Here is a 17,961-nt window from a genome sequence, read left to right as displayed (position 1 = left end):
ATTTTTCGGAATGTCAAAATCAGTATTTTATTTAACTGTCAAATGTTTATTTATATTTTTTGTTCCTATTTCAGTGAACAGTGAACTTTGATACAAAAGTATGTTTTTTACAATATTTTTTTCTATGAAAGTTGTGCAGTTTCTTTAGCTTTGGAATATTTTTGAAAGTGGAAAATAAATTTTTTAGCAAATATAAATTCATTTTCCTTCATCGTAGCTGAAGGTTAGAAAACTAACAAAAAAAATCATAATTTGAAAATTTAATACGCCCATTATTTTTAATATGCTTCTTACATCTTGCGTAGACTTGTGATATTGCAACTAAAAAATATAAATTAATATTTTATAGTTGAAATAAAATACTAGTTTTGACACTACGAAATACTGCTACTGGTGATTCATAATCTCTACGAAAGGAATTTGCGATCATTCAAAAGTCTATGTCGTAGTTAAGTTCGTAATTCGTAGGATTTTACGAGTGGAACTCATGATAGAGCTGATCAGGACTGTCGTTTCATTTTTTGTACGGAGAGCAGAAATATCCAAAAAAGGGAGCCATTTTAAAAAAAGTGGAGCCAATTCCTATTTTTCATAAAAAAACACTTTACCATACTTCAAATTTCCTTACTGTTAGTTAAATAGGATCACAACTTGGTTGCTAGCTTTTCGCATCAATATTTTTAAATAATTCTTTTAATTTTAAAATGTTGCCTAACGTTTTAAGATAAAAGGAGTTTCTCAATTTAGTTTTAACTAAATTAACAGAAGAAATGTCCTTTCAGCTACCACACTACAATGCGCTAAACTGAGGGAGCTATAAATAAATTTTTCAAGTTTTCAACAATATACTCGATCAACTTCGTTATCGTCTATTGAAAAAATTCTATACAAACATATTTCATTCACAGACGTTGACTAATTTTCCTGAGTTTGCTTATTTGACACTTTAGCTGACTTATTGATTAACTTGACTACAAAAAGATACGTGGCGGCTTCTGAATTAGTAGAAAAAGGTATATGTACATAGTTTTGTTAGCCAAGGTTGTCAACAAATTTTTAAATATTGCAAAAAAAGTTTCAACTGAAAAATTTTTTCAAGAATAATTATCTATATTGTTTTTGGGTCTGACTGAGGAGAAAATAAAATTGGAGCCAAAATGCAAAAGGAGGAGTTGGGGGACACAAATTTTCAAATCAGAGCCAAATGGCTCCGATCCGCCTGTTGACAGCCCTGGAGCTGATGATCTGATTGATTAAAATATTTTAAAAGCTTTTGGGTGCATTTTATGTACGTATGTATGTAGCAATAAATAGTACATTTGGTTATTAATGTGTTCACTTTTTAAAAAAAATGTATGCGAAATATTGTTTTGCAACATACAATGTGAGCAACTTTAATGTACGTACATATGTATGTTTTTTTGGAACAAAATTGAAATAATTCACCCTCTGTTGTTTCCCTGTTCATTTTACAATGATTGAAAGCAACTAACAAATAATATATAATATTTTATAAAAAGTATGAATAAAAACGATAAAAAAAAGAATGTGTAGTTCGAAATAATATAAAAGTTAATAACAAAGATATATTTTTTCAATATTCTAAAATAATTATGTATATTTGCTAGTTTATACAGCACGAAGCTCTTCTATAAACTCATTTAATTTAAATAATATTAGAAATGTTAAAATGTTTATAACTATTACAACTTACACATACGAATATTTTGTTTTGTAATATTGTTTAAATTACAATTACAATTTAATTGAAACAAATTTGCATGCTTGAATCTTTATATTATATAAAATTATATAATTACTTATATAATATTATTACTTTTTACTTATATGACATACAAATAATTTTCTACACATTAGGTAAAATATTTACAAGTTTTATATATAATTTAAAATTATTTAAAAAATAAATTAATAAAAAAGATATCCATATATACATACATATATGTGTGATTAAAAAAAATATAAGTCCTGTAAGGACCAATAGGGTTTTTACTAGTTAAAAGTTTACTAGTAATTTTTTTTTGTAAATTAAAAAATGAATTCTTATTTTCTTTTTATTCCTAATTTAATCTAAAAAGAAAAGCTTTTAGTTTAATTACACCAATGTTGATAGTTCATGTGGTGATACATTAGTCACGTTACTTATTTCTAAATTTGTTGGTATTCCTGGACTTATTGAGCCGCTAGCATCTCTATTTGTACCATTTATCGTTGGTGGCGGTGGTATAACTCCGCGTGTATTATTATTATTATTGTTATTTGTTCCGCCACCAATTGTTGCATTAATTTTAGGTGTCGGTGGTGTTGCTGTTGCAGCTCTTACAACATAACCAGACATATATGAATGATTAAAGCTAATATTATTATGTGAATGATTTGGTGATATTGGTGTTAATGAAGTTCCATGACTATGCTGTGACGTGTGTGTTAATGGCGTATGATTCGCTTGATTATTCTGGTGTAAATTTAATTGCATTTGACTTAAGCCAAGTGGTGTTGGATTAATTAAATTATTTGTGTTATTATTATTATTATTATTGTTGTTGTTATTGTTGTTATTATTATTATTATGATTAATGTTATTATTATTATTTGCAGATTGACTGTTTATGTCATTTGTATTAATTTGACTTTGATTTGAAAATTGTATCGGTGGTGCTATAGCACTTATTTGTGGTGAAATTTGCAATTGAAGTGGTTGATTTCTTACACAAATTGTTTTTTCTTTTTGCCAAACAAAAACATTATGTACCATTGCTCCGCCACAAAATACAATACCAATACCAATTAGAACACTTGTTATTATAGCTGGTGTTGAATGAAATTGTGTAAATGTGTACAATATAATTCCTAAAAAAGAACAAAAATTAAATAAAAAAAATATGAAAATTTTGTATGTACACATAATATGTAAATAATTTCATATATTAAAAAAGAAAATATTTAAATACCAGTTAAAAATATTGGAATGGAAATGAAAAATCCTCCAACCGCACAAACCCGACTTACGCTTGATTTTTCAAGATATTTGTTACCCCTGCAATATTTCAATGAAAAAAGATTATCATTAATAAATAAAGAACACGAATTTTGTATATGAATAAATTTAACATTTTGGATTAATTTTCATCGAAAAAAGCATAAAACAGAAAAATAATAATAAAAATTTTTAATACAGAAATTTTGAGTTTTTTTAAAAAAATTTCAAAAAAAAAAAGCTGAAATTCTGACTTTAATCTCAAAAATTATGGCTCAGATCAAATTGATTATAACACAAAAGTAAAGAGCAATCAATCGCCTGTAAAAAAGCTAAACCTCAGATGGTTTCTCTATGTCGCATTGTTCCGAAGTTATAAGTATTTATTTATATGCAGGAAGAATCTGATTTTTTTTTCAACAGGCTGTAGATTGAAAACGAATATGTCTGCTATAAATTTACATACAATATTTTTTTTAAATATGTACATATATTTTAATACAAATACAATTTATTAAAACAAATAAATTGATTCTCTTTTAAAATTTTCAGCAGTCAACATTTACACTTTAAGTTACCACAAAAAAAATCTGATTTGGGGGTATTGAATTTCTTTTGAATGAAGTCGTAAAACATTCCTACTTAATATATCTTAATTATATTTAGTTATTCTGTTGTCTCTTTAACTTTTTCCCGATTAATAACAGAAAAAAAGCAAATCATAATCCCATAAAGAGAATGCAGAGTTAAGAAGTGAGTGGCATCTCGGAAATGAAAGTTTTTAAAGCAACTAATTCGACATAAGAATCACAAACACAATTGGTTGACTTTAAAGAATTTGAAGTATATCCATGTTAACCGAATTTAAAATCTTGTTTATTAACCTAATACAATGTTGTACAAGTTTGTAACCCATAAAAAATTTCCCTCCGCATTGTCTTTTTTAGCGCCTAACTAATTTATTTTCCTTAAAAATTCTCTTATTCGAAAAAATGTTAGAGAATAAGTATTTCTTTTGATAATCGATCAAATATCACTTTAGGTTGAAAAGGGCATATAAAAATGGGTTTTTAGGCTGCAGCCCTATAATATATTATAAACAGGCCGCAGCCTACGAATCTAAGCATGCGGATTAATATGTTATATAATAGTATTTGACAATGAAATAAATCGGGAAATTCACTCAAACGCTAACGCTGTTAACTATGCTTTTGCAATTTCTTTAAAAAGAAACTTGTAGGCATGTATGTTGAGTTGAATGAGTCTAATGTAAGTTGAGAAACTTCATATAAATTAAGACAACATGTAAGTTAAGTTTATTAGCTCAAGCGAAATGTTAAGCGCAAAATGAAAAAAGAAATATTTTTATATATATGCTTGCATAGAAATAATGATGAACGCATTTTTGAGTTGAATGTTTATGCATTATGTAAGTATGTACAGGGAAACCTTAAAAATATTTGTTTTATTTTCATTGATAGTGAGTTGTTCCACCTGTGGACAAAACATTTTCGTCTATGTCGTTTCATAACCCTTAGCAGCAACGAAACTTTAAGAATTTTAAATAATTATGATTAAAAATATTATCATATTTAATTGATAAATCACATATAACTTCGGAATTTTACCTGCTTTATAATAAGTATGAATTTATTTTGTTATTTCTTCTCAAAAAATAGCCATTTCGATTTAAAAAAATCATATACATATATTAAGGTCGTGCTTTCAAGTTTTTCTCTTAGACTTGTTTAATATAAAGACATTAGTTGATCTATAAATGGAAAATTCAAACTTTCTTGTATATATTCTTGTATGTAATTTGGTCATTTAGAGGCGTTTACAATTTAACGAAATCTGGCACAAGCAAATTATATTTAGTTTTGTGAATGTTGATGTACAGACCGATTTGCTTACTGTGGTGAAATTTAAGTGTCGCTATCGTGTCTGTTATCTTAAATATTTTAAATGAGACAGTCGTGATATAGGATCTGAAAAAGATGAATTTTAGTTAGAGGTTCTTTTTTTTATGAATCCGTTCTCCCGATATAGTGGTGATAGTAGCTCTATTATTTTTCAACACCGTTTCTTTTTTATAGGTGGGTTTGTGTTTGGATATAATCTGTTTTCCCTTTTCACAGGCATCTTGCCCTTGTTTGCAGTCCTTAGGCTTATTTCTTTTTTGATTTTTCTGATTGAGTTTTATCTGTTGTGACCGTTGAAGATTTTGTGTCAGATCACTGCGCACCTTTTCTTTGACATTAACCAAATTCTGATAATTTACTGCAGAAGTGCTTCCATAGAATATATCGGCGGGTTTTTTCTTTGTTGCTAAGTTATATGTGTTATTGTAGCGATCTACTGCTTATTGAGGATGTTCTTTTCGTAGACACCTTGTGATTTATAATATTATTGAGTGCGCTCTTGCAATTGTTCCGCTTACTTCGTTATTCTGGATGAAGTTTTGTATATCTTTGTTCCTAGGTCCTTAATGTAAGTTAACAAAATAGGGCTAATTAATCCAACTTCGTCATCCATTACAATTATTTCCTGCAAGGTGAAGCAATAAACTACTTTTGTGAACTTATCTCTTAAGTGCAATGCTACCCAGTCCATAAATCCAAAAAATTTAATAAATTTAGAGAATTTGTCTATGCATATAATATATTTGTCACCTTGAATTTCCATTATGTTTAAATGGAGTATCGGAGAGGATGTCTATCATACTTATTACAGTTGCAAATTTCGCACAATTTGATATATTCTTTGATGAGTCTGTTTATGCATGAAAAGTAGTAATTCTCTATTATCTACTCTCGGTTCTCCGTCTAACTTTCGCGTGTCTTCTACCATCATTTGGGTGATTCTAATTTTTAAATTGTTGAAAAATTCCCTGTAGACTTCGTTAAGCATACTCAGGTATTCTTCGGTAATTTTGATCATTTTTTTTAGTTTCTCGTTGTGATTGCGCTTGCCAGAGCAAATGTAAGGGGTATTTTGATTATTCAATAAAAATAATTGCGCAAATCACACAATACCATCTTCTTCTCATTGGTGACTCAATTGACATCATAGAGTTCCTCTATCTTTCTGAGTGATCTTAAGATATACGTAATAAACTTATCGCTATCGTTATGTGCCTAAAGTTCTAAATCATTGGCACCTAAATCATAGACACCTCTTATTAAGTTGATAAGAGATTTCGCAACTTTTGTGAATTATTTTATGAACCTCTTTTAGATTTATTGATGGTTCAATTTGTCGGATGGCCTCTACTTTCTTGGGATTCGGTTTACGAACGTAAACCCATACGAACGTATATTCGAAGGGTATATTAAATTTGTCTTACCGTTTATAACGCTAAGAAATAATGGCCTGCGATACAAACTCAAGGGTATGTTTTTGATCAGCGTCGAATTCTGAGTCGATTTAGCTTTGTCTATCCGTCCGTCCTTCTGTCCCAAAGATAACTTAAAAACTAATTGAGCTAAGTTCACTAAATTTTTTCACAAATGATTTATTGTAGTAAGTGCCAGAATCCTATTTAAATTGGACATGATCGAGGTACTGGTTCGGTTATTAGCGAATTTGACTACATATTAGAAATTATAAAAGCTGTATTATAGCAGCGAATATATTAGTAGGGCTAATGTGTTTGATAAAAGTCGTTGAAATTGCTTGGCTCCTTCTGGTAGCTGCCATACAACTTCAAAAGTTATTTGGCTATACTTCAGAAACTATACAAGCTGTGATATTGAAATTTCACACAAGCGAATATATTAGTAGGGCCGATGTGCTTGATAAAATTTGCTAAAATTTCTTGGCTCTTTCTGGTAGCTGCCATACAACTTCAATAGTAGTTTGGCACAACCAGTATTTTGAAAAACACATAGTACTGAAATTTTGTATAAATTAATATGGTAATACGATCACTTAAAGTCATAGTCTGTCTTATAGTCAGCTATGACTCGTCCCATAGTCGTACGGGTATCACAGAATTTGCACGGTCGACTCTATTTTTTTCTCGTTTTTCAAATAAATTTCTTTATTTACTTTTATTAACTATGCATTCTACTCACCTTCCTATCGTAGCTGGTGCTCTGACTAATTTTACAGCAAATAAAAACTGGATTGCGCATACCAATAAACAACATAAATTTAATGATAACGATAGAGCACATAATGCTAATGTTACATCATATACAATTATATAATCTTCAGGGGATGTTGGTCCGGGTGGTGGCGGTGGTAACTCTCTTCCTCCAGGTGAAATTTTCAATAAAAAAATTAAGGAGAGTAGTGCTAATAGCAAAGACACTAAAATGAATAAAATATAAATAATAATTAAATTAAATGAATAAAATATAAATAATAATTAAATTAAATGAAAAAATTAATAACAACTTCAATACGCGGTCACCAATAACCAACGAAAATCAAACACCTTCAAACAATTACCATACTCAAATACCGTTGACAATAGATATAAAAACCATAGAAGAATCCATCGTAACTCTTAAGAATCGAAAATCACCGGGAATTGACGGTATAGTTAATGAGTTCCTAAAATATAGTGGAATTGAACTTAAACAGGAATTAACTAAATTGTTCAACAACATACTGGCCAATCAAACTGTTCCTTTAGAATGGAAGACAAGTATTACAATTCCCATATATAAAAAAGGAAACAAAAAAGATACAAAAAATTACAGAGGAATTACATTACTAAGTGCGGTTCAAAAGTTACTAACCAAAATAATAAATAATATACTTTTATCAACAATAGAAATCAGAGAAGAACAAAATGGATTTCGAAAGAATAGGTCCACCGTAGATGCCATATTCATCATAAGACAATTAATCGAAAAATCAATCGAATTTAATAAGCCTCTTTTCATGTGTTTTGTAGATCTTAGTCAAGCGTTTGATAGAGTGCGGCTAGGCGATGTGCTTGGAGTTTTACAGGAAAAGGAAATTCATCATTCCTTAATAGGAATAATTCAAGACTTGTACACCAACAACAAAACAAAAGTCAAATTGCAAAATGTGTTAACCGACGAAATATCAACGTCAACTGGAGTTAGACAAGGCGACAGTCTAAGCCCTACTTTGTTCAATTTGATCATGGACAAGAAAATTGAAAGTATTGACAATAGTTCATGGGGATATCAAATTGGCGATAATAACATCAAAATTATATGCTATGCAGATGACGCAGTATTACTTGCAGAAAATGAAGATAATCTGCAAAGATTATTGTATCGAGTGACAAAAACTGCAGAAAGATACAACATGGAGATATCTACAGAAAAAACCAAATCCATGACTGTATCCAAAGATCCAGTACGTTGCAAACTATCCATCAACAATCACATTATTGAGCAAGTGTTCAATTTCAAGTATTTGGGTGTGAACATTACTAGCTCTCGAGATAATGAAACTGAAACGTGTGCCCAAGCAGGAAAAGCCGCAGCCATATCTGGTTATCTACGCGACGTCATATGGAAAAATAAATATATGCTTATAGAAAACAAAGTCCGCATATATAAAACCTGTATTCGACCCATATTAACATACGCCGTTGAGACTAGAGCAGATACATCCAAAACCAAACAAAGATTGCGAACCACAGAAATGCAAACTCTGAGGCAAATCTGTAACTACAGCCTAAGAGACAAAAAACGCAGCAGCGATATCCGCAATATGTGTGGTGTACAGGATATCGTCAGATGGGCCCGCTCTAGACGAAGAAACTGGAGAGATCACGTGCACAGAATGAATGAAAATCGTCTGGCGAAAATTGCAATGACTGGTCAACTAACATCAAAACGACCAACAGGAAGACCGCCGAAGCGATGGAGGGAGTGTTGGACATCACAATCACAAGATCAGACAGAAAGGGGTTAATTGGAAAAACAGGCAATATTGCCTAATACAAGAAGAAGAAGAAGAAGAAAAAATTAATATTAACATGAAAATAGGAAATAAAAGTTTGAAAGAAAAAATTTACTTCATTTAACGTTAATTTAATTATCGTGTTTGTTATTAAAACAAAAGGTTAATTTATGTACATAATTACATTTTAAATTTAATATAAGACGATGTCGTGACATTATAGTCTAAAAGCATTTTTTATTTCGTTTTTTATTTTTTATTGAACTTCTAAAAAATATTCATTAATTCGTTCATCTATAAAACAGGGATATATTTATTTGTAAGGACAAATTTGCTTGTCTAATACTTATTTGAAAAAGTTAGAAAAATCATACTTAATCTGAATCTCGTTAATTAAAAATATGTTTACATATATTTTAATTCAAATGTAGTGTTTACAAATAATTAACAAAATTATTTTGAATCAAAATATTGGAAAGGTTAGTAATCAACGCCATTAATAATTAACGGCGTGATGTTAGCGCTTCTTAAGAGCGCTTCATAAGAGCTAATACAACGAGTTTCCTGAAAACTCCTTACGACATAATCGCAAACGTCTCGTTCGTTTAAAGAATATTGTACAAATTAAATGTACACCTACAATTTTAAATTTTAACTATAAAAACGTTTTTAGACAATAGTTTATATATAAACTTAACCTTATTACGAAATGTCCTCTTCATATGATGAACTATGTTCATATCCGAGAATGTTTATGTTCCCTGATATTTTGACTTGTGAACTTAATTAATTTTATGTAATAAAGCATATTTTAGTGTCTTATTAATTGTACAGGATATAGTATTACGTTATTTGCTTAAAATAATAATGATGAAAAAAGTTCCCCCATCTTTTTTGAATCTCTTAACAGAAGTTGAATTGGGAAGCACGTGTCATTGTTTTCTGCTATCCAATAAAAATCCCCAAAAATATTGAATTACCAAATTACCATTTTTAATAAGAATGAAAAAACGTTTTTAATGATACACAAACACATATACAACGATATATAATATTAAAGAAACTCCATTTGATTGAGTTCCTAACGTTTCCTTTTTCTGTCTAACTATTAAAAATGAACTTTTTATGAACTAAATAACAAAAAAAAAAAAACCTTCAATGGTTAAAGGGATCAAAAACGAAAAAAATATTTTATTTAATAAGTTTTTTGTTTTTTTACTAGTAAATTCTACAATAAACGCAAACATGACAGGTGCATGTGAATGGATACCTTGTTTATTATACAACAAATATAGGGTGAAAAACTTATATGCGTTACCCCTATATGGCATGCGTTAAAAAAGTATACCTTTAAAATAAAAACAAAATAAAACAAAAGCATAATAGCTGAAAAAAGCGCCAAAAATTATTAAAAAATATAGAATTTTACGGTAAGATGTATATTTTGGTCAAATAACTTGATTACATATTACATAAATATTATGTATGTATGCATATGTATATATATATATGCGTTTGTATATGTATATATATATGAATTAGCATAAGTATGTGTATATGTTTAAGCAAAGCGTAATGAATACTAACTAAGAATAAACAACATGCAAAAAATATATCAGGAAAATTATGTTAACACCTGCCTACGCGGAAATATAATTTTTATATAAAAAACTAGCATACATATATGCAATACTATAAAACTATAAGTTTATGTCAATATAAAATCTAAGTATGAATGAAAAATTAATACTTCTAAAGTAGAATTTTGCATGTGTGAAGTTCATACATTTTTTATAGTCACTAATTTAAAGGTTTACTTAATAAACTCAAGTCAACTCAACTCAGGTCTATAAGTAAGAATATTTTCCTTAAAAAAATACTTGTTTTGCTAACACTATTTGATGAAGTATAACTTATGTAGTAGTAACTTATTTTCAATAAAATTAACATGCAAAATTACAGTCGAAAAATAAAGTTATTATTGTTAAAATTTTAAAGAAATTAAAAAATTATATTACACCAAATAAATAAACCATTAAAATATTGCTTTAATAAAATAAGAATATTTATAAACTGTTAAAGCTATAAACGTTTACAGTTTACCGCGTCTTAGAGTGACCTGATGAAAAAAATTAAAAAAAGGAGAAAATGTAATTACGTGGATAATATTAAATTTTATCAGATTTAATTGTGTTAGATGGAAATCCATATCTTTCTGTAATTGAGGAATAAAAAAAAAATGTTTGTTTATAAAAATTGATTTTTTATATAGAATCACCTATAATAGAAAACTGCTGCTTTCTATCTATCTTTAAAAGAATAGAAGTTTTTTATACAGAGACACGAAAGAACGAAAAAAGCATATTTTGCAATTTTTGTGAAATTTAATGGTCACATATATAATACACGTTTATTGCTATTTATGATACTATCAGCAATAAATTATTTTTCCAAAACAAAGAGTTTCTACATTACACTATTATAATTTTATTTGAAATTTCTGTGTGAATTGTCGTCACTATTCCTATTAACTATTACTATATAAAAAAAGTAAAAAAAAAAATAAAATCAAATTCAAAATTTCTAAAGAAAAGCTATTTCGCCCATTAATATGCACTTGTCTTGAATTTGAGACTGTTATGTGCTATTTACTTGTAATATAGCGAACGACGTTAATGTTCATAATGTTTACAAAATGCCAGTCAGCTGGATGTTCTTGAACTGCCTCTCTAATTGAATTATTATAAGTATTTCTCCATATTCCAACTTTAAGGCGCCATAACTCGAGAAGGAGAGCCCAAAAAGTAAAATATCACCAGGTGTTTTTTTGATCGTCAGAAGTTATCCTAATACCCTGCTTCGGGAATACCATTGAATTTCCAAAACTCTGTATAGTCAAAGTTTAAACTTTTGCTACACTACTTATAGGGGAAAATTGCATTTCAAAAAATAATTACAAAAGTTTTTATTAATTATTCAAAAAAATAATTAAAAAGTGAAAGTTAAAACGTTTAACTTCATGTTAACGGTAATTGTATTTAATGAAATTCGTTACAATTCAACACAATATTTTAATTTAACAAAAATTCTTTAATAATAGAAACATTAATTTTAAAACTTATATACGGTGTTCGATTTTGCATTACAATCAGCCTACTTAAAACAAGATGAGGCGTAGGTGGATTATACTTAGCGTCAACTATAACGTTAACGAACTTATATATATTCATAAAAATATAATATTATAATTTTTTTTCTAGAACATGTATTTGTGATTAATAACTTGTGTACAGTATAAGTAATTGAAAATTCTTTTTTTTTTATAAATTTTTTTCTTTTTTTTATTTTTAATTAAAAGTTTCTTTTTCAGAACTTTCAAAAATTTGTCAAGACTTGATTTCTAAATTTTTTCTTATTGTTTTTTCAATTTTTTATAAGAAAAATAGAAATTGTTTGACTACTTTGTAATTTTAGTTTAATTTTCCATATATTTTTTTAAGTAATTTGAATTGCAATTTTCAAGAAATCATTTAATTAATTGCAAGAAACGTTCTTCCGAATTAGAATACCCTTGTCATTTATTTTGACTTGAAACAAAAAATATTCTTAAATGAAGCTATTTTGTTTTCAAAGTTAAAGTCTAATTTCAAAATTATAAAAGACAAAGATCGAAACTTTTATATTGAAAACTATCACATTTGCTCTTTGATAATTTACAGCATCAGCAAAATTATATGCAATAAGTATGTCAAAAATTATTATCTCATATGTATATCCTAAAATATTTAATTCTTATAAACTAAATCCTAATGTAAAAATACCTGGTATTTTACCTGTCTGGTCGTTAATCTGCAGAAGGTCATTTGGTGGAGTAAAGAATTTAAATGATCCTAGAAACATCTTGATGTTAAACGTGAGGCCCGTTTAAGAATATGCATGTCAGGTCTGTTCGTAATGTTGATATAGATCGTATTGAGGCTGTACAGAGGCGTTTCTTTCGTTTTGCTCTTCGTGTTTTCGATTGGTCAGATCCGTATAGATTACCCCTTATGAAAGTAGGCTCCAGCTTTTAACTTAACAGCTTTTCAATGTTCCGCGTTATAATATGGGCTTTGGAAGGCATGAGCCAATGATGCGCGAAATTAACTTGTATTCGTCTGTCTTTTGTACGAATATAAGTAAAAAAAGTGCTTAAAGCCAGACGAATATGCAATAAGTATGTCAAAAATTATTATCTCATATGTATATCCTAAAATATTTTTTTTCCTTTGTTCACTTCTAGAAGGAGCATAGGGCTAGTGCATGATTTCTCATGCACTAGTTTCATAGCGTCATAGGGTTTTAACTAGGTAGGTGACTAACCTGCCGTAGTTTTATTTATATTAATTATTTGAGGTTATTAATATTTACTATTTATTTTTCTAAGTTTTTTTTTAATATCGAATATTAGGAATATTTGAAAATTACTTGTATAATATTTTTATTAGTATTGTATATTAAGTTATAATAATATTGAATATAATTTTTTTATAGTGACCTGACCGGGGTTTGAACCCGAGACCCTTCGGTTAAAGGACCGGTGCCATAACCACTGCACCAATGGTCAGATATCCTAAAATATTTAATTCTTATAAACTAAATCCTAATGTAAAAATACCTGGTATTTTGGCTGTCTGGTCGTTAATCTGCAGAAGGTCATTTGGTGGAGTAAAGAATTTAAATGATCCTAGAAACATCTTGATGTTAAACGTGAGGCCCGTTTTAGAATAAGCTCCAGCTTTTAACTTAACAGCTTTTCAATTTTTAAATTAGACGTATTTGTTTTATAATAAATAGAAAATGCATTTTCTATTTATTGAAAACATTTTTTTACAATATTTAATTAAAATTTTGTGACCCAGTAAGTAAATTTCAACTATAAACTTCAAAAGACAAATAATCTATATTATTCGTTTCTCATTTTTATAATTAGATAGGTTTGTACTTATTTATACAAAAAAAAAATTTAAGCGTTATACAGGAACGTATAATACGTTATACAGGATTCTCCGCAATTATATATTTCTCTGAGAGAAAAGATTTGTTACAACGAAAAATTTTGTCTAATGAGATTGTTGCGTAATGTTGCGTAATGTTGTCATAGTAAAAAAACTGAGAAAATAGGAGAAAACAGCAAATTTATTATTTACATCATCTCTTCATTAGATTCAAAAAAATGTATTTATTTTATTTTTTGAGTAATATCGCTGCTGTTAGAAATACAGACCTGGATCGTGAGAGAATGTGACAGTTCACAGTTGATGAATTAAAACTATTGTTATGGAAGCTATAGAGGGTTTTTTTTAACATCATAAATACCCCACAAGGTCAACTTTTTTAAAATTTTTAATTAGAAAAAATTAAAATTCAATCTTTTTCTACTTTACTAGTGATTATATTCTTAAAGTTTTGTGTTATTAAAACATGAAAAAATTGATTTAAAAAAAACCTCCCAGGCTTTTTTTTAACTTAATGGAAATTTCTTCATGCGACTGCAGAACAGATGGATGACGTATTCAAAGGAACGAGTTAAAGGCAGAAAAATTCATTAAAAAAATTTTTCTCCTCGAACTGGACTCGAACCAGTGACCTACCGCCTTCTAGGCGGACGCTCTACCAACTGAGCTACAGAGGCATGAAGAAATTGCCGACGAAATGTTCTCTACATTGCTTTATACTGTAATCCACATGATTACTAAGTATTTGTTTTGTTTACATTGACTGCTACATACAATTTACTATTGAAACACAAAATAATAAGAACATATATATTTATAGGATTGTGCCTAGGGTTTCTGAAAAACAGTGGTTTTGAAAAAACAGCTGTTGCTGTTTTATAATTTTGAAAAAACAGCTATTAACAGCTGTTTTACTGATTTTTCATATAAAGTGAAATTTCATATAAATTTTCCAATATATGAGAGTGAAAAGCTGAAAAGAGATAACAATTTTAATAAAGACATAAATTTTAATAATTTCTACTTCAATTTATTATTTTAATTCATACTTTTTTTTACATTTATGATACAAAAATTCTTTAAAATTTACTTTTTATAATAATATTTTAAAAATATCAATGCTAATATTGATTTGTCTGATAGACGTAATTAATTACGTAATAGACGTAATCTTCTAATTCTTTGGTCATTGAATTTTTTTCGTTTTGTTGCATGATCCCAGACTGACATTACTAATATAATAAAGAGGTTTAAAAATGGGAATTTTGTATAACTTCAAAATGGGAATTTTGTAAATAATTTTTCATATACTTACTACTTTTCGTGCAAAATTTTATTTACAAACAATTAAGTTGAAATATTTATTTATAAATTATGTGGTGGTTGACGTTGAACTGAAACACTAATTTTAAATAAAGCCAGTGACCACTATGAAGACGAACATTTTTTTTCAATTTCTTAGGAAATTTTTTCCAGCAAAAATTCAAATTTTCTAAGATGACTTGATATTTATACAAATTGTTGTAAATAGTTTGTGAATTATGATAATAAAGATTTACTGAAGAATACATGCTTGCTAGGATTTTTCAAATTTGAATTAAAATTTAAAAATGAAAAACATTAAAAACAGCATTTCAAAAACAGCTGTTTCTGTTTTTTTGCTGTTTTTGATTTTTTCCAAAAAAAACAGCGGTTTTACTGTTACTCTTAAAAACAGTCCAGAAACCCTATGTGCCTATAACACTAATTATATTATGAATTTTACTAATACAACACCATAGTTGTGAAATTAATAAGTATGTGGTTATTACACTAATAATTTAACTTAATGGAAATTTCTTCATGCCTTCCAGGCTCTTTTAATTTTCTTTAAGATTTCGAAATATTTTCACATTGTTAAGAAGTCTAATAATTATAAAATTATAAAAGCCCTGTAATTATTATAAACTTAATTATAATTTGACTTCTAAAACTTAAATTCTAATGTAAAATCTAATAAAATATCTAGTAACTTACTTTCATATTGTGTATTTTGCCACAGTTTTGTATTTTATTCATTTGTGTATTAGCCTAAAAAATATAGCACCACATATTTTTATTCAGTGTATTATCATTTTTTACTCTCAATTCAATCAGATATCTTGCATGACATGGTGGGTTTGACCAAAAATTCAAAACTTCATTTTATTTTAAAAATTGTGAGGTTTTAGTAAATTTTTGTCATATAAAACTTCCAGTAAATAGGCAAAAATCATAGCTTTAAATAAAAATGATTCAGAAATGTTATTTTGCTATAAATACATTCCCAGCTTTAACACATACATTCACAAAAAAAGAAGAGTTCTGAAAATATTTTTGGCATGTCAAGGGTGCATAAAAATAATTTGAACGCAACCAATACTCGTATTGTGGTGTTTTCTGTTTTCTAAAATTAGTAGAAATGGCGATTCATTATTTAAACTATGTACTAGTGGATCAAAAGCTAAATACAGCGAGGTCTAATAGTGTGGTGGAATCTCCATTAAAAGCAGCAGAGCCAACGTGATTCAAATTTATTTAAACGCATTTCTTAAAACTACCAAATTTAAATTTCAATAACATTTTGACAATTCTATGGTAAGATTAAAGAATACGTAAAAGATCTGAACAATAGAGCGTTATAAATACTAAATTAAAATGACATTACAAAGAAATTATTAAATGATAAAAAAATTTAAACTTACCTAAGCATAAAAGTCCTAAACTGGTTAAAGCTTCTGTGGCTCCAATTCGAGTTTTGGTATTTAAAATGGTGCTATTTGTTGTATAATTGCATGTTGCATTTGTTAAATTTAAATTATGATTATATTGTTGATGATTATTATTACAATTACCTTTTACATTACAATTATTATTACTATTTATATTAGAATTTGAATTTGAAGTTACTGTTATTGGAGTTGAATTCAATAAAGCTGAATATCTTAAACCACCATTTGCAATTAATTTTGGAGGTATTGTTAATGCTGTTGTTGGTGTCGATAAATTTGATACATTTAATGTTTGAATTGTTGATGACGATGGTGGTTGAGGCGGTTGCCTACTGCTTGTTGTTGTGTGTGGATGTGGAAGGCCCCGCGTCGGTGGACGTGGCTGACCTGACGAGGGGCCAGGTGTCATATGTTTTAACATTCAAATTCAAACCGCAAATAATTGAAAATATTTTTATCAAAACTTCCTTTTTTTCTCTTCTGGTTTGTATTAATTATTTTTGTTTTTTTTTATTTAGTATTTATGTATATAAGTACATATAAAAATATTATAAAAATTCAATTGTTTGAGTTAATACTTCTTTTGACATGCAAAAGTTCAAAACAATTCAGTCTGAATAAGTTTCTATTTTTAAGAAAATAATTTAAATTATTATTTAAACTGTACTTAAATTGAAATTTTAAATTTATAGATATATTGAGTAAACTATTAATTTTTATATTACAGATATGGTCAATGAAACACATTTTAATTATTATAATATTCCATATATTCAAATTGTTTTCAGTCAAACTAATTTACATATTTAAGCATTAATTTTGAGGTTTTTTTCTTTGATTGTTTTATAAATTATGAAGAGTTGCTAATATCAGAAGATACGAGTACTTTAGAATTCATGGCAGTATGGAAATTTTATTGCATAATCAAAATCTGAAACGGAAAAAAATATCAAAACAATTTTCATAATTAATTTTTTATATATTAATTCGTTTAATGAATTTTCTTTAAAATTTTTTGAAAAAAAAAAAAATACTAATTTCTCTTGAAAGAAAAAAAAAATTGTTTTTAAAAATTTTAAAATTTAATTGTGATTAAAATTTAACTCTTTTGATCTGGTGTACTTTCTCACCATGAGAGGACTTAAACTGTATGGTCTGTATGCGCACCAATGGCCACAAACAATGTCTTGGCAAGTGACCCAGTCGTATCAAGTTGTCTTCCAAGGTGGTCTTCATTCCTAAAACTGAAGAAGCTCACATAGCTCCTATTCTTTATACCATTGCTGGATCTAGGAAGAGCATCGATTCCCTAATTCGACTGATA

General features: G+C 28.0%; 1 protein-coding gene across 1 annotated transcript; it reads right to left on the bottom strand.

Moving 5' to 3' along the window:
* Positions 1-1,855: 1,855 nt before the first annotated feature.
* On the bottom strand, positions 1,856-17,348 carry LOC129612531 (hybrid signal transduction histidine kinase G-like). Its single transcript, XM_055526218.1, has 4 exons — positions 16,611-17,348; positions 7,075-7,312; positions 2,973-3,058; positions 1,856-2,871 (listed from the first exon to the last, which is right to left on the bottom strand). The coding sequence occupies exons 1-4, from the start codon at positions 17,056-17,058 to the stop codon at positions 2,117-2,119; spliced, it is 1,527 nt and encodes a 508-aa protein (XP_055382193.1). The 5' UTR covers positions 17,059-17,348; the 3' UTR covers positions 1,856-2,116.
* Positions 17,349-17,961: the final 613 nt, after the last annotated feature.

Source organism: Condylostylus longicornis, unplaced genomic scaffold (assembly GCF_029603195.1).
Source record: "Condylostylus longicornis isolate FDR11 unplaced genomic scaffold, ASM2960319v2 ptg000001l, whole genome shotgun sequence".
NCBI lineage: Eukaryota > Metazoa > Arthropoda > Insecta > Diptera > Dolichopodidae > Condylostylus > Condylostylus longicornis.
The sequence above is the reverse complement of the archived record's forward strand: the minus strand, read 5'-3'. Positions and strand labels throughout refer to the sequence as shown.

What these genes read in the sequence shown, in the direction of transcription:
- LOC129612531 (XM_055526218.1), bottom strand. Translation starts at nt 17,058, where the DNA reads ATGTTAAAACATATGACACCTGGCCCCTCGTCAGGTCAGCCACGTCCA. An exon ending in TTTAGGACTTTTATGCTTAG is followed by an intron (nt 7,313 to 16,610) that starts GTAAGTTTAAAT and finishes TATTCATTTTAG; the next exon opens with TGTCTTTGCTATTAGCACTA. An exon ending in GCACCAGCTACGATAGGAAG is followed by an intron (nt 3,059 to 7,074) that starts GTGAGTAGAATG and finishes GAAATATTGCAG; the next exon opens with GGGTAACAAATATCTTGAAA.